General features: G+C 47.2%; 1 protein-coding gene across 3 annotated transcripts in view; it reads right to left on the reverse strand.

Moving 5' to 3' along the window:
- DRC11 (dynein regulatory complex subunit 11) overlaps positions 1-26,862 on the reverse strand; it is a 268,281-nt gene that overhangs the window by 232,405 nt on the left and 9,014 nt on the right. For all 3 annotated transcript variants that reach the window (XM_081940018.1, XM_081940019.1, XM_081940017.1), the window contains 3 exons: positions 11,090-11,417; positions 7,943-8,062; positions 6,206-6,397 (listed from right to left, as the gene is read on the reverse strand). In XM_081940018.1, the coding sequence (XP_081796144.1) occupies positions 6,206-6,397; positions 7,943-8,062; positions 11,090-11,417 (640 nt within the window). The remainder of the gene's footprint in view (positions 1-6,205; positions 6,398-7,942; positions 8,063-11,089; positions 11,418-26,862) is intronic.

A 26,862-nucleotide genomic window follows, 5' to 3' on the forward strand; every position in this document is an offset into this window, starting at 1 on the left:
AAGACCCTGGGGGCAAAGGAGAGGCCAAATGGGAGGGCTGAAAATGCCTCCACCCATAAGAAAAACGGAGATATCTTCGGTGGTCTGCGAAGATGGGGATGTGAGGGTAAGCTTCGGCTAAGTCTACCGAAGTGAGGTAATCCCCTTTTCTGACCCCCTGCAGGATTGTGTGAAGGGAGTGCATTTTGAACCGCCAATACACAATGTGGCGATTCAATGACTTTAGATCCAGGATTGTTCTCCAGTTCTCGGAAGCCTTTGGTACCACAAAAAGGTGAGAAGCCCTGACCCCGCTGATGGGGAGGGACCAGTTGGATGGGCTGAATATCCAGAAGATGCTGGAGGGCCTGATCCATCAGTAGCCTCTTGCAGGGGGCACTGGGATATCAGGCATGGCACAAAGTGTTCCTGGGGGGTGGAGAGGAATTCCAGAAGGCGGCCAAATTTGATTGTTTTGATTACCCAACTGTCTGCCGTGGTCTCTTCCCAGCGCAGGGTGAAAAACACTAAGCAACCCCCGATTGGTACAGAGTCCAGATAGTCACTTTCACCTTTGGAAGTGGCAGTTACCTTCCCCCCCCCCCTTAAGGCTTCTTTGGGGGGGAAACGTTGGGCGTTTCGATTAGACCTGTCCTGATTGGATTCCTCTCTGGGGGTGAAGGGCTGATGCTGTGGATGGGAGAAGGAGGATCTCCCATCCGTAGGCTGAAAGGGCGACCTTCTATAGAAGTTGGTGGGACGACTGTCCTGCTTTTTGTATATAGAAGAAAGGACCTTGCGTTTATCCTTAGATTCTGTGAGATAAGGATCCAAGGGAGCTCCGAAAAACTGAGTGCCACTGAAAGGAGAGGCTGCAAGTAGCCTCTTGGTGCGGACATCCGCCTGCCATGGTTTGAGCCATAGCAGACGCCTGGCCGTGACCAAAGAAGCCATTGCTTTAGAAGCGGACCTGGCAGCTTTTAAGGAAGCATCCGCTGAATATTCAATGGCAGCCCTAATCTTATTCAGATCCATGTGAGACCTGGTATCAGTGGTTGCAATACGCTCCCGGAGCTGCTCAATTCAGACTAGAGCAGCCCTGGAGAAGAATGAAGTGGCTGTGGAGGCCCCTAGTGCCCAGGCACCTGCCTGATAACCTTTGACTAAAGTTTGAGCTGATCTTTTTTCCTCAGGCTTGAGGACTTCCTCTGGAGCTCCAGAGACCACTGTAAGCGAAGAGAAGTCTGCAACCGGTGCGTCCACTGGAGGAGTCTTAAGAAATTTGGTAAGCTCTGGAGTGACGTTGTAGAGGCATTTGTCTAAGCTGGTCAGTTGTGGACCTGTACCAGGGGAATCCCACTATCGTTGGACAACATTCATCTTTGGAGATGGGATAACCTCCTTTTCCACTGTAGGTTCAGAGAAAAGAGGGCAATCAGAAGAAACCGGCACCACAGCCTGCGTCTGAGTGGAAGAAGCGGAAGAAGAAGACAGTAAGTTAGCCGCTTTTATTGCTTTGAACAGGAGAGATTTAAAGCAATCCATTTTGAATAACCCGGCAAAAGCAGGGGCATCTTGTGTGATCCCCTCGTCATCTGATAGGTCAGAGTCCCTGAGGGTATCTTGATCCCCAAAAATGGAAGCCTGAGAGGCAAAAGCAGAAGGAACATGTTGCTGGGCATCCCCAGGTGATCTATGCCTGTGTCTGTGAGATGGCCCAGGAGGAGGACGTTGCTGAAGCCCAGCCGCAATGCCTTGTTTTATGGCTTGAGATTATGGCTGCCATCTCTGTAGGATGGCCTGAGGCACTCCTGCACTCTGAGCTGGGAGACTGGCCTGTTCAATTATCCTTATTGAGAGGGACATCAAAGAAATTTCCCCTGGTATCAGGCTCTATGGGGGAAGATGAGGAAGAGGAGAGCAACTCTCCATCTGAATCATCCAAGGATGGCCAGGGACCCATGGGTGGGCCCCGGAGAGATAGATTGATCCCCTATGGGAAGGGGTGGGGAGACCTGGGTATTCTGGCTCGCCTGTTGTTTTTGGGCCCACTGAAATTCTTTCTCCAGGGCCTTTTGCCTTCGTTCCTCAGCCCTACCTGAGGATTTGGAGGTTTTGAGAGCTTTCCCTATCTCAGGAGCCTCCTTTTTCTGTTGCTCCTTATTCCCGATGATCCTGCCCCCTCCGGTTCCTTGTTGGGAACAGCCCCCACCATGGAGGATTCTGCCATGCCTGCCAAAGGCTAGCCCCCTGATCTGAGAACTGAACGATCTCACTGTTATTATGCAGGGGAAGGCAGCTGCAGCCTGGAGTGTTGAGGAGCTCCTTAGTCAACTCTGTGGCCAAGATGGCAGTTGCAGCCTCTTCGTGCGCTTTCTTTCCGAGCCACAAAATGGCAGCCATTGTTTTCACATGCTTTTCATCCCCTCAGCAGAGTCCAAAATGGCGGCCGTTCCTTCCGCTGACAGCCTGAGTTCTGAGCTATCCGCGAGGCTTCTGAGGCAGCGATGTCTTCCAAACAGCCAGGGGCTGTGGAGCTCTGCATTAAGACAGCCTCTGAGCCGTAGCTCATGAGCTGTAGAGTCAGTGCTGCGCTGACTAAAGTTGGAAAGCGTCCCAGAGTGAACCTGTGATCGCAAGGCAGCAGGCAGGCTGAAGAGAAGCCCAAAGCCCAATTTTGAATTTCCCACTCAGTCAGAGCAGGAGTAAAAAAGAGAAAAAATTATTCCAATCAAAAGTTTAATTTTGAAAAATGCCAATATAGGAAAAAGGTCAATTTAGAGCAGTCAAGGAAGAGAGTTAAATTCTCACAGCTAGTCCAGGTTGGACTGAGTCTAAACTGGGAGGAGTCACCAGGGCTTGATGACATCACAAGTGTAGATTCAGTCCAATTGGTTACTGGACAAGGCAACCCAGTCTGGCTGCTGTCTCCATGATCATAGGAGAAAGAAAAAAAAATCATAAATCAATTATCAGGCCAAGAAGGGAATATTTGCTACCAAAAGGAGGAAAAAGAAAAAATAGTAGAAAAATATTATAAGGAATTATACCAGCAAGACACAACGGCAGAGGAAAAGATAAAACAGTATTTAGAGAATGCAGAAATACTTAAGATTCCAGAAAAATTTAAAAATGCACTAGAAGAGAGAATAATAATGATGGAAGCAATAGAAGCATAGATGGACTACCAGCGGAATATTACAAAATACTACAAGATATACTAAGCAACATAATGTTAGAAGTATTTAATGAGCTGTTATTGAAAGCAAAAATACCAGATTCCTGGTCGGAGGCTTATATAACTCTTATCCCAAAAGAAGAAACAGACTTGCAACAAATAAAGAACTATAGACCAATCTCTTTATTAAACGTGGATTATAAAATCTTTGAATCGATAATGGCGGAAAGGCTTAAAAGACTGTTAGATGAATTTATACACTCAGATCAAAATGGCTTTTTACCTAAGAGACAAATTAGAGATAATATGCGAATTACATTGAATGCACTAGAATATTATGAAGCACATCCCAGGAAACAAATGGCATTGTTATTTTTGGATGCACAGAAAGCTTTTAATAATGTAAATTGGCAATTTATGATAATACAACTATGATGGATTTTGGGGAGGGATTTATAAATATGGTTAAAACCAGCAACAACAGGCAAAAATAATATTAAATGGAGATATGACAGAAAAAGTGCCGATTAGAAAAGGGACTAGACAGGGGTGTCTGCTATCTCCATTATTATTTATAGTGACATTAGAAATTTTGAACAGAAAGATAAGGCAAGATAAAGATATAAAAGGAATGAAAGTTAAAAAAAGAAGAATATAAATTGCAAGCATTTGCAGATGGCTTGGTATTCATTATTGAAAATCCAATAGAAACAGGTCCAAAACTATTAGAACAAATAGAAGAGTATGGAGGAGTGGCAGGATTGAAAATTAATAAGGGATAAAACAAAAATGTTAGTGAAAAACATAACAGAAAAACAGAAAAGAGAAATAATGGGAGAAATTAGATATTCAAATAGTAAAAAGAATGAAATATTTGGGAATACAGTTGACTTCAAGATGCGTAACTATTAAAGAAGATAATTACTATAAATTAAGAAATCAAATTGAAATGCATATAGAGAAATGGAAAAACTTACAGTTATCACTAATGGGAAGAATAGTGGTAATTAAGATGAATATACTACCAAGAATATTATTTTTATTCCAAACAATACTGATAAAACAGGAAAAAAGTACTTCAAAAAACTAAATAAAATAATAAGAAAATATATTTGGCAAGGAAAGAAAGTGAGAATTAATATAACAATGTTACAAGATTCAAGGATTAGAGGTGGATTTGGTGTACCAAATTGGGAATTATATTATCAAGCAGCAGCTTTAACGTGGATAAAAGAATGGATTTTATTAATAAATGCAAGGTTATTTGCCTTAGAGGGACACGATATGCAATTGGGTTGGCACGCATTTTTGTGGTATGGGAAAAATAGAATACAAGGTTATTTTCAGAGACACTATGTAAGAAATGGTTTATATGCAGTATGGGGAAAAGTAAAAGAAAAACACTATATGGAAGTACCAATGTGGTTTTCATCTATAGAAGCTTTGACACATCCAAATATTAGTAGTACGAAAAAGGCTATTAGGTACAAAGATATACTAACAGCATAGGGAGAACTAAAACAAAAGAAAGAATTAGAAGAACAAGGGATTGATATAGGATGGTTTAAACAAATGCAAATACAAACAAGATATGAGAAAGACATTAAAGAGTATGGCTTTAGCATGGAAGATTCAGAATTAGATAGGATACTCATGGGAACGGATGAAAAAATGATTTAAAATTGTACAATTATTTACTTAGAATAAATTTAGAAGAAGACGAGGTTAAAGAAACAATGATAAGATGGGCAAAAAACTTTGGATATACAATAGAACTAGAAAAATGGCAACAACTATGGGAAAGGAATTATAAAATGACAATGGCGACAGCATACAAAGAGAATTTATATTAAATGTTTTATAGATGACACATAACACCGGAAAGATTAGCAAAAATGTTTAAGGATAAATCAGCTAAATGTTGGAAATGTCACCAATTGCCAGGAACATATTATCATATGTGGTGGACAGGTACAGATGGAACCAATTGGGTTAAAATACAATCATGGTTAGAGAAAATGATACATCAGCCCATAGAATTTAAGCCAGAGATATTCTTATTGGGTATTCTACCAGAGAAATATACTAAAGAAGACTCATATCTGATTGTACAAATAATAACAGCCGCTAGAATTGTATTTGCACAAAACTGGAAAGCAGACAAAATCCCATCGGAAGGAGAGATAATAAAGAAGATATTAGATTGTGCAGAAATGAATCAGTTGACACTGAGAATAAAGGACAAAGAGGAATCAGTGTACTATAGGACATGGGGGCGATTTTATGATTGGCTTGAAAAAAGATACAAATAGAAAGAGAAAGGAACAAAGCACAAAACAAATAACTCAGATGACACATTATTAAATCAGGGGGAGGGGAAATAAGAAAATATGAAAATGTAAATATACAGGTGGAAAAATGATACAAATTGACAAATGTTAAATAACAATTATAAGAATGTATATTTAAGAATGAATTTGAAAGGAAAAATAAAAACTTTTTTTAAAAAGACTACTGAAATGGATGCTCAGTGCCCTTTTTATTGGTAATAGTACTTCCGTTTGGAAAAAATAACTTAAAGTTTCCAATTACTTAGAGCAAGGGTCCCCAACTCCCAGTCCATGGCTACACAAGTAATGGGTGAGCACATGAAGCTTCATTTGTGCATGCACGGGATTAGATTGAGAGTGTGAACCTGTCCCCTCCTCCCCCCACCAGTCTGTGCAGCCAAAAAGGTTGGGGACGACTGACTTAAGAGGATTAAAGACCTGACATTACAATTTAAGAACAAAATACTTAAAATATGTATCCATTATTACAATGAAATACAATCATCCTTTCCTGAAACCGTTGTATCATATTTTATACACATGTGCATGAGAAGTAAATATGTATTTGTTTTGTTTTTTTCTTTTTTGTTAAATTAAATGAAGGCAAACAATAATATAAAAACAGGTATGAACATTCTCCATTGATAGCACATTCAAAAGAAATTGAATAAAAAGCCACTTTTCAATGGAACATATTTCTAAAAGTATGTATGTTTACCCTTTGAATACACATTGCAGCAGTTTCAACATCTGGACCTTTTGTACCCTGAAGCCTGGCTAATCGTTCTCTCTTTTCTTCAAGAAAGATTTGCTTCATGAATGTAGCCCTGAGTCGGCCCTGTCGAGCTCGCTCAGCTATTTGAATTACTCTAATAGCTTCTTCTAAAAGCATGACCTTCACAGGTTTTTTCTGCAATATAAAAAGAAAGTTGAAGAGAAAACTCAATTGTTATTTCAGGTAAGCACACCACATCAGTCCTGTTGACAGGTATCATTTTGACCCCAGAATAATTCCAAATATATTATTTACCTCTTCCTACTTTGTAGGGGGGTAAATGGATCTAGAATGCTTTTTTATATTCTCAATGTTCTGTCCTTAAAGGAATACATTGACTGAGCCCTTGTATGGCTATCCAATTTGAACAACATGATTCTGGATGGTATATAGTGGACCAAAGAACAAAGAAACCGAAACTAAGGTAAATAATACCAGCTAAAACCAAATATAATAATTATTTGGCAACTAGTAACTAAAATGTATTAGGCCCTTTGCAGACAAGATTATTTAACATCCTGATTTGAATGACTGAGGAAAAAAGGCATGTTTTTAAAAATTGTCAGGAGATTATTCCAAAGGGCTATCACAGCAAAGAACATTGCCTCCAAAGTCCCATAAGATTACAAAACAAAAATATTCGCATAAACTTGTGCTTCTGCCCCACTTTTTACATGTCAAGAGAAACATAAAAGTTGTATGGAGTGAGAATGTTTTACTTGGAGTACAGGTAGTAAAAGAAGTGAAAGGATCAAGAATGTATAGTTACTGAACACAGAAGCGAGTGATTGGTATGAACAAAGTATGCTGAAATGATTTGGTTATATAGAAATAATGAGGATTACACTGGAAATAAACATGAAAGTGGAATGAGTGGGTTCACAGGAAGACCAACCAATTTATGATTGAATGGAGCTCCCATCAAAGAAAAAGTTGAGAAGTTTAAAGAACAAAAGACACTATTTAACGCTTTGTACGGGTATGGATAGGTGTATCCATATGCATATGGTATAAGGGTGTTACAAATATTCATTAAGGAAAGAATTTCTGCCTAGTCCCATAATTATGATCAACATCATGATGTATTATCTTTAATTAAGTCACTATGATATTCAACCTCCCCCACCCCCAAGCAAAGAGATTATAAAGTGTGATGTCACATAACTGCATTGCTTAGCAGTCAATTCCAGCAGTTCTCATTGCAACTTTTAAGTGAGAAACAGCTGTGTGGGGAGTGGGAGCTGCAATGCAGGTGGATGGCATGAGTGAGTGGGGATGGGCCCTATAGTATGGGTAGGCAGGTGGTGTGGAGTGGTGGGCACTGTGGTTCATGTGTGGCGAAGAAGGCAACTGCCTGCCTTTTGTGATCTGCACTTGATCTGCTGCCTGGGGGCTCCCTGGGAGAAAAAACAGAGGAGCAATTTGTGACCTGTTCTACCCATTGACTTTGCTTGAGAAAAACTGGCAAGGAAGTTACCGCAATTGTTGTAAGTTCAAGCCAGTTGCAAAGTGCCAAAATTGCAATCATGTGACTACCAAGACATTGTGATGGTTGCAACTTTGAGGATTGCTCATTAAGTCCCCGTGTTCATCATGACTGTGAGTCTGAATGGTCACCGAACAAGTGATTGCTAATGAGGATTACCTGTATCCCTCAGTTTATTATATAGATATACTTACGGGTTCATCTTCATACATTCCGGCATCCAACATGATCTGAGCAAGGATTCTCTCTCTCTCTTTTAATACTTTAAGTTTCTCCTTGATAAAGTACCTTGGGATAGGGATTTCAATGTTATCCTGTTGAAGAGAAACATATATTTTTACAAACTGTGTTGGTTATGCATATAGTAACTTCCTTCCTACCTACCTTATAAACAAAGGGCTCATTGTTTGGATTAGTATTGCTAAAACTAATCTGTCATTGCTAAATGAGTCTTCTATTATTCTTTCTATTATTATTCTACTATATATTTTATTCTATAATTGTTTGGGAGTATATAATAACATACAGCCCTGGGAAAAATATATGTCAAAGCACAGGGCTACAAGGGGGGAGACAACAGAGGCAGCGACAGGGGAGAGGGGTCAAAATGGAAGCCTCTGCCCATTTGTGCGCATGTATGTGTGCGTGTGTGTGCATAGGGTTCTCCCCCCTTGCATCCCCGCACTGTGACATTGGTGGAGGGTGGGGGGGAATGGGAGAGATGGGAGCTTCTTGCAGCCTTCCACAGGGCTGAGGACGGGAGCTGGGGGAGCAGGGCTTGGTGCAAGTGGTGGCAGGATGAGGCGATGTGCAGTCTATAGTCCCTTGAGCACACTCCATTGAAGCAGTAATAGGTGAAAAAAAGAAACAAGTGCTACAAAAAAAGGAAAAAGATGGGAATGAGAAGCAGGGAAGGAGAGAAGGAAGGAAGGAAGGAGAGAAGGAAGGAAGGAAGGAAGGAAGGAAGGAAGGAAGGAAGGAAGGAAGGAAGGAAGGAAGGAAGGAAGGAGGAGAGGGAGGGAGGGAGAAAGATGGGAATAAGAAGGAGGGAAGGAAAAAAGGAGGGAAGATGAGAATGAGGAAGGGAGGGAGGGAGGAAGATGGGAATGAGAAGATAGGAATGTGGAAGGGGGAGGGAGGGAGGGAGGAAGGAAGATTATGAGAGGAAGGAGGGTCTAAGGGAAGTCCTGTCTTAGCACTTGGCCACCAGCTACTGCCCTTTTGCCATCCCTTTGCCCCCTCCTCTCCTAGTAGTCTCCCATCCTATAGCTGAGATTACAAAGCCGGGTCTCCTCGCAAGGAGAGGGAGTAGGCCTCCCTTTGACCCACACACTTTGCCCTACTGCACACAACATGTACCACCTGGCCAAAGAAAGCAAGCACAGCAGCAGCAGCATCGAGAAGGTGGTAAGCTCAGCCAGGCGGCCCTCTTGGAGAAGTGGAGGTGGGCTGGGCTGTGGGGTCCTGGTGTCCTGGGAGATCAAGAGCTGGACCGGGAGCTAGCCTCCACTGCCCAGGTCTCCAGCAATCCACACCGCCGTCTGGGGTCCTCCGTGTGGCCTGAGAGGAATCGCAATCCACCAGAGTGGTGGACAAGGGCTTACGCTCACCCTGATCTCACTTTCCTCTGCTGGAGACAATGGACACCATAGGTGCCTCCCAATGCGAGAAACGAGCTAGCTGTGCCCACTCCAGTCATGCTCACCCAATCAGCCATAACCCTCAAGGTCAACCACAATCCTGATGCAGCCTTCAATGAAATTGAGTTTGACATCCCTGTTCTATGTCTATGTTCTATGTCCATGTTCATTCACAGTCTTGGTGATCCATGAAGACTGAGGGCAGACACTGATGTACTGAAAAATTAGGAAGGAAAGGCTGAGACAATGATTAAGCAAGCGGAAAACAAAAAAGTGTTGCTAAAAATTGAAGGCAGTGTCAAAGCTAAACTGCAATGACAAAGAAGAGATATTAGAAGAACCCCTGGCAGGATGATTAAAAAAGCAGGGACTACGTGTGGAGAACTGATGACAGCTGTGACTATGTTGATGTATGAACAAAGGCATGCCTGTTAGTTTGGAGTCTGACTGTATGGCAGAAGAATTCAAAAGTTCATGGGCTGTAGGAAAATCATGGATTTGTCCCAGGTATCTCTGGGCTGACTCATGCAGGAAACGACAATCTAAATCCAATTTTCATCTCTAAGCTGCTGAGTGGGAAGATGTTAGAACTATTCTGAGGGTCTAGCTCTTAAACAATATGGAATGCTTGCACAGCCATCTAAGCTATGCAAGTTTTATTTCATTCTAATTTCACAAAATCTTTTTAGTGATCCCACCACCCAAACAGGGATACAATCATATTTAGATTTCAAATGGCTAAACAAACATCTGCTGCAAAATTACTTCAAAATGAAGTAGCTTAAAACAGATGTATCAGAACAGACCAACAATTGTTCTATTGTAAAGATAAGTGATACAAAAGATGGAAAGAGAATATGCTTCCTCTGATAATTATTTTTCTATATGCTAATATGTCTATTTATATAATAGAATATATACTAGAATATATACTCCATATACTAGACATATATATTTTACACTACATACCAGAGTACATACTCTATATATACATTTAAAGGTAAAGGTTCCCCTTGCACATATGTGCTAGTCGTTCCCAACTCTAAGGGGCGGTGCTCATCTCCATTTCAAAGCCGAGGAGCCAGCACTGTCCAAAGACATCTCTATGGTCATGTGGCCGGCATGACTAAATGCTAAAGACACACGGAACACTGTTACCTTCCCACCAAAGGTGGTTCTTTTTTTCTACTTGCATTTTTACATGCTTTCGAACTCCTAAATTGGCAGAAGCTGGGACAACTAAAAGGAACTCACTCCATTACGCGGTGCTAGGGATTCGAACCACTGAACTGCCGAGCTTTCTGATCGACAAGCTCAGCGTCTTAGCCACTGAGCCACAGCTTTTATACATATACATTTAGAGTAAAACTATAATCTGAATTTCTAAAAAAAAAAAACCTCTGGAAATTATCATTTATCTTAACAGAAATATTGATCTAGGTCTCTGTATTTCTGAAGTGAACATCACATAAATTTTGCAATGCAAGAATTAGAAGTACCAACAACTATCGGACTGTGAGATTCTGGTGTTTTTTCTATATGATCTTCTCAAGTGAAATTGAATATTGATAGAAAACTCTCGTTTTAAATTAAACTTTAAATAAGCAAATAAAATAAAACAGTGAAAAAACAAAATAAAAAGTTGCACTATCTTGGGATTGGATGCACACAAGAAAATATGAATTTCTCAAGTATACTTACAGGGGATAATTTAAGATCCTGTAAAATGTCATCAAAATAATGGTATTCCGAGTATTCCAATTCTACCATTTCATTCTTCAATTCCAAGATACGGCCCATTACACCATCCAGCACTTGACGAATAATTAAGCGTTTTTGTGGGTGAACAATCTGGTCATAAGCTGATTCTAAGTTGTGAAATATCTGCACATATTTGATGTAGAAAGTAGCAAGCATCTGAAAAATTAACAGGCGGTCTTTCAGGGGCTTTGGGGACTTCTCTTCAATCTCCTTTTGCAACAAGCAGTTGAGAGATTCTTGGGCTTCCGCCCATATTTTATTGTAAGTGCTAACAGGAAGAAGAAAAATATGTTAGCTCTTAAAGGAAGCATTAAATAATATACAATTGACAACAAAATCTTATAGATGTCAGTTTGAAGTAAATCCCATTCTAATTCAGTTGAATTCAATTAAATGTACTTATCAGATTATATAAAATTCTACACTTTATGAATTCAGGATTTGTGGAACTATGGCTATTAAATCTGATACTGTCTCTTAATTCTTTGACTGAGGGGATACTTCAATTTGGCTTCGAAGGAAACAGGAGAGAGGAAGGGGAAGTAGAGAAGAGAAGGACGACAGAGGGAAAAAAGGAGGTAGGGAGGGGGAGGAGAGAGGGAGAAGAAAGTGATGGATAGGGTACAAATATGGTTTATGGAGAGCAGAAGAGCCTATAATTATTTTTGGGAGTTGATGGCAAGATGAATTGATGTAAACATTTAACAATATAATATGATGTTGGTTATGTAAGAGTATACGTGTGGTTATTTGTTATGAAATGAAAAAATAAAAAAACTATATAAAAAAAGAATATAAAGAATTAAATGGACTTAACGAAGCGTAAGTTGAATTTTTATTATTATTATTATTATTATTATTATTATTATTATTATTATTATTATTATTATTATTATTATTATTATTATTATTATTATTATTATTATTATTATTATTATTTATTAGACTTATAAGTCGCTCCCTCTCCTCAAAGGGACTCGGGGCGGCGTACAATAAAAATACACAGCACATATCGCATATCGCACGGAGGAGGTATAAAAACACAACATCAGTTATTACAATTCATAAAATAATACAATAATAATAAAGTTAAAAAACATTAAAATACCCTAAAATTTAAAATTGCCAGGGGGATTAGAAGATAGAGCTATAGTTAAGCCAGGCCGGCTAGTTGGAACAGGTGGGTCTTGAGTTTTTTGCAGAAGGAGCGGAGATCAGTAGTAGTCCTAATGTCGGGGGGGAGGTCATTCCAGAGGGCTGGGCCCATCACAGAGAAGGCCCTGCTCCTGGGCGCCGCCCTCTGGCACTGCTTAGTGGACGGCACCCGGAGGAGTCCCTCTCTGTGAGAGCGGATTGGTCGCAGGGATGTATGGGGCAGGATGCGATCCCGCAAGTAGCTAGGTCCTGTGCCATGGAGCGCTTTAAAGATGGTGATCAACGCCTTGAAACGCACCCGGTAGACCACAGGGAGCCAGTGCAGCTCGCGCAGGAGAGGTGTTATATGGGAGTATCTCGTACTCCCCATAATTGCCCGCGCGGCCGCATTCTGGACCAGCTGTAGTCTTCGGGTGCATCTCAAGGGGAGCCCCATGTAGAGAGCATTGCAGTAGTCCAGACGGGACGTCACCAGTGCATGAGTGACTGTGCGAAGGGCGTCCCGGTCCAATAGGGGGTGCAATTGGCGCACCAGGCGAACCTGGTGGAACGCCCCCCTCACCACGGCTGCCACATGGTCATCCATAGACAGCCGGGCATCTAGGAGAACGCCCAAATTGCGCGCCCACTCCACGGGGGCCAGTTGCTCGCCCCCGATGGCCAGCGAAGGAATCCACTGGTTGAACTGGGGGGCCGGTAGCCACAGCCACTCCGTCTTGGAGGGGTTGAGCTTAAGTCTGTTGCCTCCCATCCAGACCCATACGGCTTCCAAACACCGGGACATCGTTTTGACGGCCTCGTTGGGGTGGTTCGGGGTGGAGATGTACAGCTGCGTGTCGTCAGCGTACAGATGGTATCCCACCCCAAAACCATGAATGATCTCACCCAGCGGCTTCATATATGTGTTGAACAGGAGAGGCGAGAGGACCGACCCCTGCGGCACCCCACAAGTGAGCGGCCATGTCTTTTTTCTCTATTTAATAGATAAAAAAGAACTTGCACGGAAAAGTTATGGACCCAGCTATGTTAATTAACTATCGTCCTGTCTCCAACCTTTGCTTTTTGGCGAAGGTTGTAGAGAGTGTGGTGGCACAACAGTTCCCACGCCACTTGGAGGAAATCGATTATCTAGACCCGCGCCAGTCCGGTTTCCGGCCTGGCCACAGCACGGAGACGGCCTTGGTCGCGTTGGTGGATGATCTCTGGAGGGCCAGAGATGGGGGTTGTTCCTCCATCTTGGTCCTATTAGACCTCTCGGCTGCTTTTGATACCATTGACCATAGTATCCTATTGCGTCGTCTGGAGGGGTTGGGGGTGAGGGGCACCGTCTTGCGGTGGTTCTCCTCCTACCTCTCCGGTTGAACGCAATGTGTGCTGACAGGGGAGCAGAGGTCGACCCTGAGGCCACTCACTTGTGGGGTGCCGCAGGGGTCGGTCCTCTCGCCTCTCCTGTTCAACACATATATGAAGCTGCTGGGTGAGATCATTCGTGGTTTTGGGGTCGAGTACCATCTGTACGCTGACGATACTCAGCTGTACATCTCCACCCCGAACCACCCCAACGATGCCGTCGAAGTGATGTCCCGGTGCCTGGAGGCCGTACGAGTCTGGATGGGAAGTAACAGACTCAAGCTCAACCCCTCCAAGACGGAGTGGCTGTGGTTACCGGTGCCCCGGTTCAACCAGTGGGTTCCATCACTGGCCATCGGGGGCGAACAACTGGCCCCCGTGGAGCGGGCACGCAATTTGGGCATCCTCCTGGATGCCCGGCTGTCAATGGATGACCAAGTGACAGCCATGGCAAGGGGGGCGTTCCACCAGGTTCGCCTGGTGCGCCAATTGCGTCCCCTTTTGGACCGGGACGCCCTTCACACAGTCACTCATGCACTAGTGACGTCCCGACTGGACTATTGCAATGCTCTCTACATGGGGCTTCCCTTGAGATGCACCCAAAGGCTGCAGCTGGTCCAGAATGCGGCCGCGCGGGCAATCATGGGAGATACTAGGTACTCCCATGTAACACCTCTCCTGCGCGGGCTGCACTGGCTACCTGTGGCTTTTCGGGTGCGTTTCAAGGTGTTGACTATCATCTTTAAAGCGCTCCATGGCACAGGACCTAGGTATCTGCGGGATCGCATCCTACCCCATACATCCCTGCGGCCGATTCGCTCTCACAGAGAGGGACTCCTCCGGGTGCCGTCCACTAGGCAGTGCCAGCGGGTGACGCCCAGGAGTAGGGCCTTCTCTGTGATGGGCCCGACCCTCTGGAATAACCTCCCCCCCGACATCAGAATAACCACCGATCTCCGCTCCTTCCGCAAGAAACTTAAGACCCACCTGTTCAACTTAGCTGGCCTGGCCTAACCGTAGTTTTAATCTTTCTCGCCTGTATTTTAAATTTTTAGGGGTAGTCTTTTTAGGTTGCTTTTTAATTTTTATTACTGTACAGCCTAACATTTAATCTGATTTTAGGGGTATTTAAGATTATTTATTTTGTACATGGTTTTTAGTTTGCTGTCTGTACACCACCCCGAGTCCCCTCGGAGAGAGGGGGCGGTCTATAAATTCAATAAAATTCAAATTCAAATTCAAAAAGAAACTGATACATAAACTAGTGGACAATGAAGGAAATATTCATCATCAAAATGATGATAAAAAGAAAGTGATTCAGAATTTATATGACCAAAAGCTAGTTCCAGAAGATAAAATAAAACAATACTTTAAAAGAATGGAACTACCTAAAATACCTGAAACAGTGAAAGTAATGTTAGAGGAACGTATATCAATGATGGAATTAACTGAAGCAATCAAGAGGCAAAAGAATGTGAAAACACCATGGACTGCCAGCCAAACTATACAAAGACTTGCAGGATACTTTAAGTATTCCAATGATGGAAGTATTCAATGAACTTTTGTTAGAGGCAAAGGCAACAAACTCATGTATGTAAGCATATATTACTCTTAAACCGAAAGAAGATGCAGATCTACAACAGATAAAAAACTATAGACCAATATCGTGGTTGAATGCGGATTACAAAATATTTGCTTCAATAATTGCAGAAAGAGTAAAACGATTTTTAAATCAATTTAGCACAGCTAAAAAGAGATGAATTTTGGGGAGAGATTTGTTAAAATGATTAAGGCAATATATCATAAACAAACTACAAAAGTGATGGTAAATGGAGACATGACAGAGAAGGTTGGCATTAAGAAAGGTACAAGACAAGGTGGTCCCTTGTCCCCACTATTAATTATATTGATGTTGGAAGTACTAAACAGAAATATCAGACAAGATATAGAGATAAAAGGTGTGGAAATTAAAAAGTAACAATATAAATTATAGGCATTTGCAGATGACTTACCATATTTTTCGGAGTATAAGACACACCTTTTTTCCTCAAAAAAGATGCTGAAAATCTGGGTGCGTCTTATACAGCATTTTTTGCCTCCCGAAGCCATGCCCCTTCACCAAAATGGCTGTGCATAGCCTTATGGAGGCTTTCAGAGAGCTCCTGGGGGCTGGGGAGGGCAGATATGAGCAAAAAACAGGCCGATTTTGGGGGGCCCAGTCCCCAGCAGCACTCTATAAGCTTCCATAAGCATACAATTTATTTGACACAAAATGGGCCTGTTTTCGCAAAAAATGGGCCCTTTGTTTGCACGTTTTTGCCCCCCTCCAGGAGCACTCTGCAAGCCCCCCCTAAGGCTATTAATGCCTTTTTGGGGGGGAACGGACCCTTTTTCGTGAAAAACAGGCTGTTTTTGGGAGGTTTGCGGAATGCAAAAACTTTTTTTTCCCTTTTGGAAAGCTCTTTAACTGATTGATGAGAATTACATTGATCAAGTGGTGTGCCAGCAGAAACACCTACCTATCTACTGTATTTCTATCTCTATTTCTATCTCTCTACTTAACTACCTAACTACCTACACATACTCTCTCTCTCCCTACCTACCTACTGTATTTCTCTATCTCTATTTCTTTCTCCCTATCCCTTTATCTACCTACCTAACTACTCTCTCTCTCCCTACCTATTTACTATATTTCTCTCTCTATTTCTCTCTCCCTATCCCTTTATCTACCTAACTACTCTCTCCCTATCTACTGTATTTCTATCTTTCTCTCTCTCTATCCCTCTACCTACCTACATACTTACACTCTCTCTCTATTTCTCTCTCTCTCTCTCTCCCTTTATCTACCTATCAACCTAACTACTCTCTCTCTCACTACCTACTGTATTTCTCTCTCTTTCTCTCCCTGTCTATCCCTCTATTTACCTGCCTTTTTTTTTTAATTTGCCACTTCACAACCTTGGTGCGTCTTATACTCTGGTACGTCTTATACTCCGAAAAATACGGTAGGTCTCCGAAGTGAGGCGTGGGAGTAATCACATATGGGTATTGTCACAGCACTTTTGCCCTGGAAGCTGAGGTAAATCTTGAGGCCACACCTCCGTACCTCCTCTGACCTCCCAGATTAACCTCAGCCTTCGGCCCAGAAGGAGTGTTTTTACCTGACTCTCCCTCACTTCGAAGACAAAGGTTTTTTCCTAAGGTTTTTTCCTTTTTCTAGTTCTTCTAGGTTTTTTTCCCTAGACCTTTATGTTTTTTTCCTTTCGTTTTACCTTCGGATCTGCTCCTCTCTCCACCCGTGCTCAGCGCTGCTGGCAGGCAAGCCTCGGCGCGTATCAGCGCGACCCCCAAGCGGCCGAACGGCCGCGTAAAAGGGGAAGTAGCCGCTGCGCCACGAGGTACGCAGGGACGACTACAGGACCTCCAGACCTCCAGGCGCCAGCGATCAAGGAAATGGTCAGGGCCTTCCTCCACCTGCAGGCTTCCTGTTCTGGAAGAGATCAGGGGGACATCCCCGGGCTCCCCCAGGGGCTCAGGCAGAGGGCGCAGCTCCCTGTCGTCGTCCCCCCCTTTCGCCTGCCCACCCATCTGAGGCTAGGGGACATCCCTTTGGGTGCAGGGCACCCAGCCCTGCCACATACCGACTGGCACCGCAATCCCCTGAACCTAGGGAATTTTTGCAACCCCCAGAACTGCATCCCTCCCTCCCAAAGCTTCCTGATAGCTTCCAGGAGGTGTTAGCCAAGGCCATTGCCCAGGGGATTGCTTCTGGGATGAAACACCAGTCACAGGGTGCCAGGAGTAGGTCTTCCCGGGACCAGTCCAGGGGACATCAGGATCACCCCAGGATCACCTCCACCAGAGAACCCAGGTCACCCTCCCCCTCCACTGCCAGTGAGGTTTCGGCTTTGGAGGAATGGGAGTTGTAGGAGGTAGGGTTCTCTGAGGATGAAGATGCCCAGGCTCCTGAGGCGCCCAACACTATCGGGCTCTTTCCCCCCACCCTTTTTAGCTCCTTACTTCGTAAGGCCAGGGCTACAGCGGATCTGGATCCCCTTCCAGAGTCCACTCCTACGACTGCCACCCCCAGCACCAGCGGGGGGAACAAGAAGGGGCCCTTCCACAGGCCCCAGGTGGAAAAGGAGGAGATCCCTACTCCACAAATGTTTCCAGAAGTGCTTAAATCCCAGTGGGTTAAGCCAGGATCTTTTCCCAACCCGGGGAGCAATGAGCGTAGATTCTATAATCTCAATTCTACCTTCGCCCAAGCTCTGCGGGTACCTTCAGTGGACACCTCGGTCGCCAGCCTGGCTTCTGCCTCTGTGGTGGTGACTGGAGACATAGCCAACTGTCTCAAGGCAGAGGACAAAAAGGCGGAGATGATCACGACAAAGTCCTTCCAGGCTATAACCTGGGCTATTAGGGCGGCTGCAACCGCCTCCTTTTTTAATAGGTCAACAGTGCTGTGGCTGGAACAGCTGAGAGACAGGACCTCGCCCACAGAGGTGTGTTTACTGCAAGGCATTTCCAAGGTGCTGGCAGCCACTCAGTTTTCGGCGGACGCCACGCTGGATGCAATTAAGTATGCCTCTCGAGCTTTGTTGTCCTCTGTAGCTTCCAGGCGCCTGTTGTGGCTACGTCATTAGCAGGAGGAGTCTCGAGCTAAGTGGCACCTGGCAGGAGCTGACTACACCGGGGACAAGCTGTTCGGTCTTCACTGGACCCAGTCCTGGTGGAAGACAAGAATAAGCGGAAGGTCTTCCCGGCCACGACCAGAAGGTCAGAATACCAACCGGCCCCGCACCCCAGGAGAGCATTTTACCGTCCACCTGACACAGACCCCCAGAATCAGAGGTACCCGGTTCCCAGGTTCCACAGGCAGGGGACAGGCAGTTCTCTAGGGACAGATTCAGAGGTCAGCAGCAGAGCAAGCGGCCCTTTCGAGGAGGGGGCGGCTGCCCTTTCCGCAGGTTCAAGTGATCCGAGCGGGGATCACCCCATTGGCGGTTGCCTCTCCTTAATTGCGGATGCTGGGATCGCATCACATCAGACGAGTGGGTCCTCCAGACGGTCAAGCTCGGGCTCCAGCTGGAGTTCTGCCCGCAGCCCCCCGAATACATTCCGCACCTTCGCCTCCTCCAGAGATCCAGCCAAACGGGCCCCTATGGCCAAGGCCATAAAACACCTGTTAGACATCAGGGCTATAGAGTGAGTACCAGGGGGGAGAAGGGTTCTGGATTCTACTCAAACCTGTTCCTGGTCTCCAAGAGTTCAGGGAGGTGGAGGGCCATCTTGGACCTTAAACTGCTCAACTCCAGAGTGGTCTACCATATGTTTTAGATGGCCTCACTGAAGTCCATCCTAGAGGGCATCAGACAGGGCGATTACCTGGCTTCCATCGACCTCACGGAGGCTTATTTACATATCAGAATTGCCCCGGAACATCGTAGATTCCTCAGATTCTCCCACGAGGGCAGCCACTTCTAGTATAGAGCCCTCCCCTTCGGGCTGGCCTCATCACCCAGGACCTTTACCAAGATGCTGGCCGCGGCCGCGGGTCACCTTCATTCCTTCCCAGTCTGTCTCCATTGCTACCTGGATGACATCCTAGTCCTAGCTAGGTCTCCAGACATAGCTAGGCAGGACCTGGGTCTCTCCATCGACACGCTAACGTCCCTGGGGTTCTCGATCAATCTCGAGAAGAGTCACCTAGCCCCTACTACCAGACTCCAACACCTAGGGTCCATTATAGATTCGGTGTCTGGAGAGGTTTTCCTTTCCCGGGAACGTAGGGACAGCATCGTCCAGCTGGTCCAGGAGATACGCAGGTTACGCTCTGTCCCTGTAGTTCTTCTTTCCAGGCTCCTTGGGAAATTCATTTCTTGCATAGGGATCATGCCTTGGGCTCGTCTCCACGCCAGAGAGCTCCAGTGGTTCCTGCTCCCACACCAGAGAGCCGGAACAAGCAACGCCAGCTTCAAGGTCCGGGTGTCACCCCAGGTCCTCCTATCGCTCCGTTGGTGGTTGACCCCAGCCCTAGACAAGGGGTCACTCTTCAAAGAACCAACAAGGAAGGTACTCATGAGGGACGCGAGCCTGTTCGGCTGGGGAGCTCACCTGGAGGCCCAGATAGCCCAGGGCCACTGGACTCCAACCAACCTGCACAACAACATCAACTGGTTGGAGTCAGGGCCATCCATCTGGCTCTACGCCACTTCAGGACTACGGTGACCGACCATCATGTCCTGGTTCTGACGGACAATGTGGCAGCCAAGGCCTACGTGAACAGACAGGGAGGCACCCACTCCAAGGCCCTGTGCGACGAGGCCCTCCAATTGGGGAACTGGGCAGAGAAGAACCTCCGATCCATCAGAGCAGAACATATCTCGGGGACAGAGAACCAGAAGGCGGACTGGCTCAGCAGGGAGAAAGTCGACAACGGAGAGTGGCAGCTCCATCCCGACATCTTCCTACAGATCTACAAGAGGTTCAGATGCCCGATGGTAGATCTCTTCGCAACCCCAGCGAACGCCCAGCTGCCTACCTTCGTGTCGAGGTTCCCGTCCAGAGGCGCCATGGACATGGATGCTCTTTGTTGCAGATGGCCGCCCGGTCTCCACTACACCTTTCCTCCCCTTCCCCTCATTTATTTATTTTATTTTATTTTTATTTATTTCTTAGATTTTTAGACCGCCCCTCTCCCAGAAAGGGACCCTCATTCCCGGGGTGCTTAAGAAGTTAGTAACAGAGAAAGCAGAGATGGTTCTAGTGGTTCCCTTTTGGCCACGTCGTCCCTGGCTAGCAGACCTGGTGGAGCTGTCTTCAGCTCCCCACTGGAAGCTCCCACTAGGGGAGGTGTCCCTTCACCAGGGGTCTCTGGAACATCCGGACCCGGAGGGGCTCCATCTGACCGCCTGGCGATTAAGCGGGAACAACTGAGAGGGGCACACTTCTCCGCGGAGGTCATTAAGACCATCGAAGCGTCCAGGAGGCAGTCCAGCACTCGCATTTACAACGCCTCCTGGGCCGCTTTCGCGGACTGGTGCCAAGCAAGAGGCCTTGTCCCGGCTTCGGCTTCCGTGCCCCAGGTGCTGGGCTTCCTACAGGAAGGACTGGACAAAGGTCTGGCTCCGAGCACCCTCAGGAGACAAGTCTCTGCCCTCTCCACGATCCTGGGGGGGGGGGGGGACTCCCCGCCTTTGTCTCAACATCTGGTCCTAAGGCATTTCCTTAAGGGAGCGGCGAATCTGAAACCCCCTGTGGTCCATCGTTTCCCAACCTGGCACTTACCCACGGTCCACCAGTCACTAACGGAGGCACCCTTCAAACCCTTGAGGGAGGTTTCCCTTCAATTCCTGATTGCCATCACCTCAGCCAGGAGAGTTTCCGAGCTCAACACTCTGTCCAGCAGGGCGGATGTCTGTGCCTTCCTGGAGAACCAGGTCGTCCTCAGACTGGACCCTGCGTTCATGCCCAAGATCAACTCCCCATTCCACAGAGGACTAGAGATAGTTCTGCCGGATTTCTGCCCACAGCCTTCCAGGGATAGAGAAAGATCTTGGCACCAACTGGACATGAGAAGAGCCCTGCGCATCTACCTGAAGTGCACGGCGCCCTTCAGGCATTCAGAGGCCCTCTTTGTCTCCTTTCAGCATTCCACCCGAGGAGCCAAGGTTTTCCCGGCAACCATTAGCAGGTGGATCAGAGCGGCCATTTCCAAAGCCTACGAGGCATGAGGTCTCCAGGTTCCAGAGGGCATCACCGCGCACTCCACCAGGAGTGCGGCCACCTCAGCGGCTTGGGCCACTCAGGCTCCCATCGAGGAGGCCTATAGGGCTGCCACTTGGTCTTCTCCATCGCCTTTCATCAGGCATTACCGGCTAGACGCGGACGCCTCCATGGACGCAGCCTTCGGGAGGATTCTTCAGGGAGTCCTGGACTCTCGGGGTGCTCAGGCCCTACAGGGCCAGGGCGTGCGGCTGATGCTGTGCAATGCAAGGTCCGTAACCAACAAGGCCCCCCTCATTAGTGAGTTGATCTCAGAGGGGGAGCTGGACCTTGCAGGGATAACGGAGACCTGGTTGGGCCACGAGGGTGGCTTACCCCTCGTGGAAATGTGCCCACCGGGTTTCCGTGCATTCCATCAGCCCCGGGCCCTGGGTAAGGGTGGCGGGATGGCGGTAGTTATTCGGGAGAGTCTAGAACCGAGAGAGTTCACTGTTCCTCAGATATCCGGTTGTGAGTCCCTAGGTGTTAAATGGGGCCCAGGGAGGCAGTTGGGCCTGCTGATTGTATACTTGGCTCCTCGCTATACATCAGCGGCCCTGCCCGAGCTCCTCGAGCTGATCTCAGAGACGGCGGTTGAGATCCCCAGGCTTATGGTCATGGGGGACTTCAACCTGCCGTCGACGGGAGCAGCATCTGAGGTGGCTTTGGAGTTCATGGCTTCCATGACAGCCATGGGCCTGACCCAACTAATTCAGGGCCCCACACACGAGGGTGGTCACACACTGGACCTTATTTTTGTATCTGAACAGTGGACGAGTGATCTGGGAATAGGGGACCTAGTTATTACTCCCCTGTCATGGTCAGATCACTCATGTCTCCGGCTCGACTTCCCTGTCGCTACCCCTCACCGCGAGGAGGCGGAGCCAGCTCATCCAAGCTGGTACCGCCCCAAGCACCTGATGGAACCGGAGAGGTTCCAGACGGAGCTTGGGCCGCTACCTGTAGCCCTGACCCGCGCTCGGTCGGAGGACCTAGTGGCCGCCTGGAATATGGCGACGGCTGGGGCCTTGGAACGGGTTGCGCCTTTGCAACCTCTCCTGCGGCAGCGATCCGCCCGAGCCCCTTGGTACACCGAGGAGCTGAGGGCGATGAAGCGCCATAGATGTCTACAGAGCAGGTGGAGGTCCTCACGCTCCGAGTCTGATCGAACACAGGTAAGATCCTATTTACGGACCTACCTTGTGGCATTGAGAGCGGCCAAACGTAGACATTGTGCCGCTCTTATTGCGTCCGCGGATAACCGCCCTGCCGCCCTGTTTAGGGTGACCCGCTCCCTCCTATCACAGGGGGCGCGGGTGGTGCCCTTGCAGGATAGAGCAGAGGAGTTTGGGGAATATCTGCAGGACAAAGTCGCTCAGATCCGGAGCGGATGGGCCCCCTCCAGTGGCCCGGACGAGCCGTCAACAGTGAGTCTTGTAAGACCACTCTGGGAGGAGTTTGACTCTGTTGCCCCCGAGGATTTGGACAGGTTGCGTGGACGGCTGCGGCCCACCACATGTTTAATGGACCCGTGTCCCTCCTGGCTGGTACTGGCATCCTGGGAGGTGACACAAGGCTGGCTTCTGGGCCTGGTGAACGCTTCATTGGGTGAGGGATCCTTACCAACTGCCTTGAAAGAGGTGGTGGTGAGGCCCTTACTCAAGAGGCCTTCACTGGACCCAATGGAGCTGGCTAATTATCGTCCAGTCTCCAACCTTCCTTTTTTAGCGAAGGTTGTTGAGAATGTGGTGGCGCAGCAATTTCCACGACACCTTGACGAATCCGAATATCTAGACCCACGACAGTCCGGCTTCCGACCCAGACACAGCACAGAGACAGCCTTGGTCGCGCTGGTTGATGATCTCTGGAGGGCCAGAGATAGAGGTTGCTCCTCTATCCTGGTCCTATTAGATCTCTCAGCGGCTTTTGATACCATCGACCATGGTATCCTATTGCGCCGGCTGGAGGGGATGGGAGTCGGAGGCACCGTTTTACGGTGGTTCGGCTCCTACCTCTCCGACCGGTCGCAATGTGTGTTGACGGGGGGGCAGAGGTCGACCCTGAGGTCACTCACTTGTGGGGTGCCCCAGGGATCGGTCCTTTCGCCCCTCCTGTTCAACGCATATGTGAAGCCGCTGGGGGAGATCATACGTGGTTTTGGGGTTGAATACCATCTGTACGCTGATGATACTCAGCTGTACGTTTCAACCCCAAACCACCCCAGTGAGGCTGTCGAAGTGATGTCCCGGTTTTTGGAAGCCGTCGGGGTCTGGATGGGGGACAACAGACTCAAACTCAACCCCTCCAAGACTGAGTGGCTGTGGCTACCGGCACCTTGGTTCAGTCAGCTGATTCCAGCGCTGGCCATAGGGGGCGAACAGCTGCCCCCTGTGGAACGGGCGCGCAATTTGGGCGTCCTCCTAGATGCCCGGCTGTCAATGGATGACCATGGGGGCAAGGGGGGCGTTCCACCAGGTTCGCCTGGTGCGCCAATTGCGCCCCCTCCTGGACCGGGATGCCCTACGCAGGGTCACTCATGCACTGGTGACGTCTTGCCTGGACTACTGTAATGCTCTCTACATGGGGCTTCCCTTGGACGCGCCCGAAGACTGCAGCTAGTCCAGAACGCAGCCGCGCGGGCAGTCATGGGGATTACCAGGTACTCCCATGTAACACCGCTCCTGCGCGAGCTGCACTGGCTGCCTGTGGTCTTTCGGGTGCGTTTCAAGGTTTTGACCACCATCTTTAAAGCGCTTCATGGCATAGGGCCCAGTTACCTGCGGGATCGCGTCCTTCCACATACATCCCAGCGGCCAATTCGCTCTCACAGGGAGGGGCTTCTCCTGGTGCCGTCCGCTAGGCAATGCCAGCGGGCGACGCCAAGGAGTAGGGCCTTCTCTGTGATGGGCCCAACCCTCTGGAATGACCTCCCCCCCGACATTAGAACCACCACCGACTTCCCCTCCTTCCGGCAGAAACTAAAGACTCACCTGTTCCGACTGGCTGGCCTGGCATAATTTCAACGCCTATCTCCTGGCATTTATATTTTTACTGGTTTTTAAGGGGATTATTTTGTAGACTTAATTTTATTGGGTATTGGGATTTTAATGTCTGTTTAGTTTAATTATTTATTAGCAATACAGTCCTGCACATCTTTTATCCTCCTCTTATCCATCTATTTTATATTTGTATATATATATTGTCCATTTAGTAATCTTAATTGTTTTAATTTTGTTCTTTGACATGGACTGTACACCGCCCCGAGTCCCTTTCGGGAGAGGGGGCGGTCTATAAGCGCTAATAAATTCAAATTCAAATTGATCCCTCCCAAGGACATCTAGCTTTGGTATGTCCCATATGTGACTCCTCCCACGCCTCACTTAGGAGACTGTCAGTTGGTCTTACCTGAACTGCATGTCTTGAAGATGGCGTGGGATCTTCCCTCCCGTCACTTCCCTCCCGTTAGGTATGGAAAAAATAAGATACATGGATATTTTCAGAGACATTATATAAGGAATGCACTAATATTAGTGTGGGAGAAAATCAAAGAACTTTTTGAGGATAGCAGTTTGGCTTTCAACAATGGAAACATTGATTCACCTAATTGAATTGATTCATTAACATGGGAAATATTGTTAGATATAAAAACATTTTGAATGAACAGGGGGAGCTTAAGACTAAACAAGGAAAGAGTGAGCAAGGGATCGATATAACATGGTACAAGTGCAGATACAGTCTAGATATGAGGAAGATGATAAATTACATGGTTTTTATAAAGAACTAACAGAATTAGATAAAATATTAACAGGAACAAAAGAAAGATTGATAAAGAAATTGTATTGTTACTTATTGGGTATAAAGTTAGAAGAGGAACAAGTAAAAGAGACAATGATAGCATGGGTGAAAAATTTTGGTTATACGATAGAAAAAACGTTGGTCTTACATGAACATGTCTTTTCAAGGGGGGGAGAGGGAGTGGTCATGTGTGGGTATTCTCAAAGCCTGATTGTCCAAAGACTGAGAGTAAACTTCTTAAATACTCCTGCCTTCCATTCCTGCCCAGTTTCCTCGAAGGCGAAATTCCAACTGAAAACAAAACACACAACAACAAAACCTCCGGGAAAACTCCCGGCCCTCCCCTTGGCCCCTCACCATGATCAGGGCGGGTCGTGACCACTCCCTCTCCCCCCCTGAAAAGACACGTTCAGGTAAGACCAACATTCTTTTTCCAGTGGGGGAGAGGGAGTGGTCACGTGTGGGACATACCCAAGCTCGGTCCCAGGGAGGGAAATAAAGAAGAACTATAGCCCAACGGGAGAATCTGCTACAACCCTCTGCAGGACCCTCCGACCAAACGATGCCTCCACCGAGGCAAACGAATCCAGCCTGTAATGCCGGATGAAGGGGGTCGGAAACGCCCAAGTCGCTGCCCGACAAATGTCCTCAAAGGGAGCCCTAGTGGCCCATGCTGCCGTGGTCGCGGCACTCCTAGTGGAATGGGCTGTTATCGCCGAGGGGACGGGATGACCCGCCGCCCCATAGGCCTCCACGATAGCCTGTCACAGTCAACGGCCAATGGTAGCCGATGACACCCTGGCCCCCAACGTCCCGGGCTGAAAAGAGACAAATAGCACCTCCGACTTGCGAATCCCTGCGGTCCATCGGAGGTAAATGCGCAAGGTGCGACGTACGTCCAAACGGTGCCAGAGCTTCTCCCTATCACAAGATGGTCCCGGACAAAAGTCAGGCAGGATGACCTCCTGCGCCCTGTGAAAAGGAGTATTAACCTTTGGGAGAAAAGTGGGGTCAAGACGAAGAACCACCCTATCGTGGTGAAAATGGCAAAGGTCATCCTTGGAAGAAAGGACGGCTAGCTCTGAAATACGCCAGGCCGACGTAATCGCCACCAGAAAAACCACTTTAAGGGACAAGAGTCTCAGATGAACGGACCGGAGAGGCTCAAACGGGGAACTGGTCAGTGCGGGGGGTACTAGGGGCAAATCCCACGTAGGGAACCTATGAATGGGGGTAGGCCTGAGATTAGCTGCCCCTTTGAGAAAACGCTTGATCAGCGGAACCTGAGAGAGAGAGGAAGATCCCCCCCACCCCCAAAACTGAAGACAGAGCCGCCACTTGTCTGCGCAGGGTGTTCACAGCCAAACCCCCTTCCAGACCTTTCTGCAGAAAGTCCAGGACATTGGGGACAGTAGCCCTTTCAGGTGAAACTCCAAGCGGGGTGCACCACTTGACGAAAGCCGACCAGGTGGAATTGTAAATCCTGGTCGTAGACGGACACCTAGAAGCCGGGAGGCGTAGGGTCCATAGTGAATTGCTCATCCGTCCCCTCTGGAACGGGATGAGCTCCCATTGAAGCGGCCGGAGGTGCAGCCTGGCCCACGGAACTATCCCTATGCAAGATACCATCTTGCCCAGCATCTGTG

Source organism: Natrix helvetica (assembly GCF_964273705.1).
Source record: "Natrix helvetica genome assembly, chromosome: 2".
In the NCBI taxonomy this organism is placed as follows: Eukaryota; Metazoa; Chordata; class Lepidosauria; order Squamata; family Natricidae; genus Natrix; species Natrix helvetica.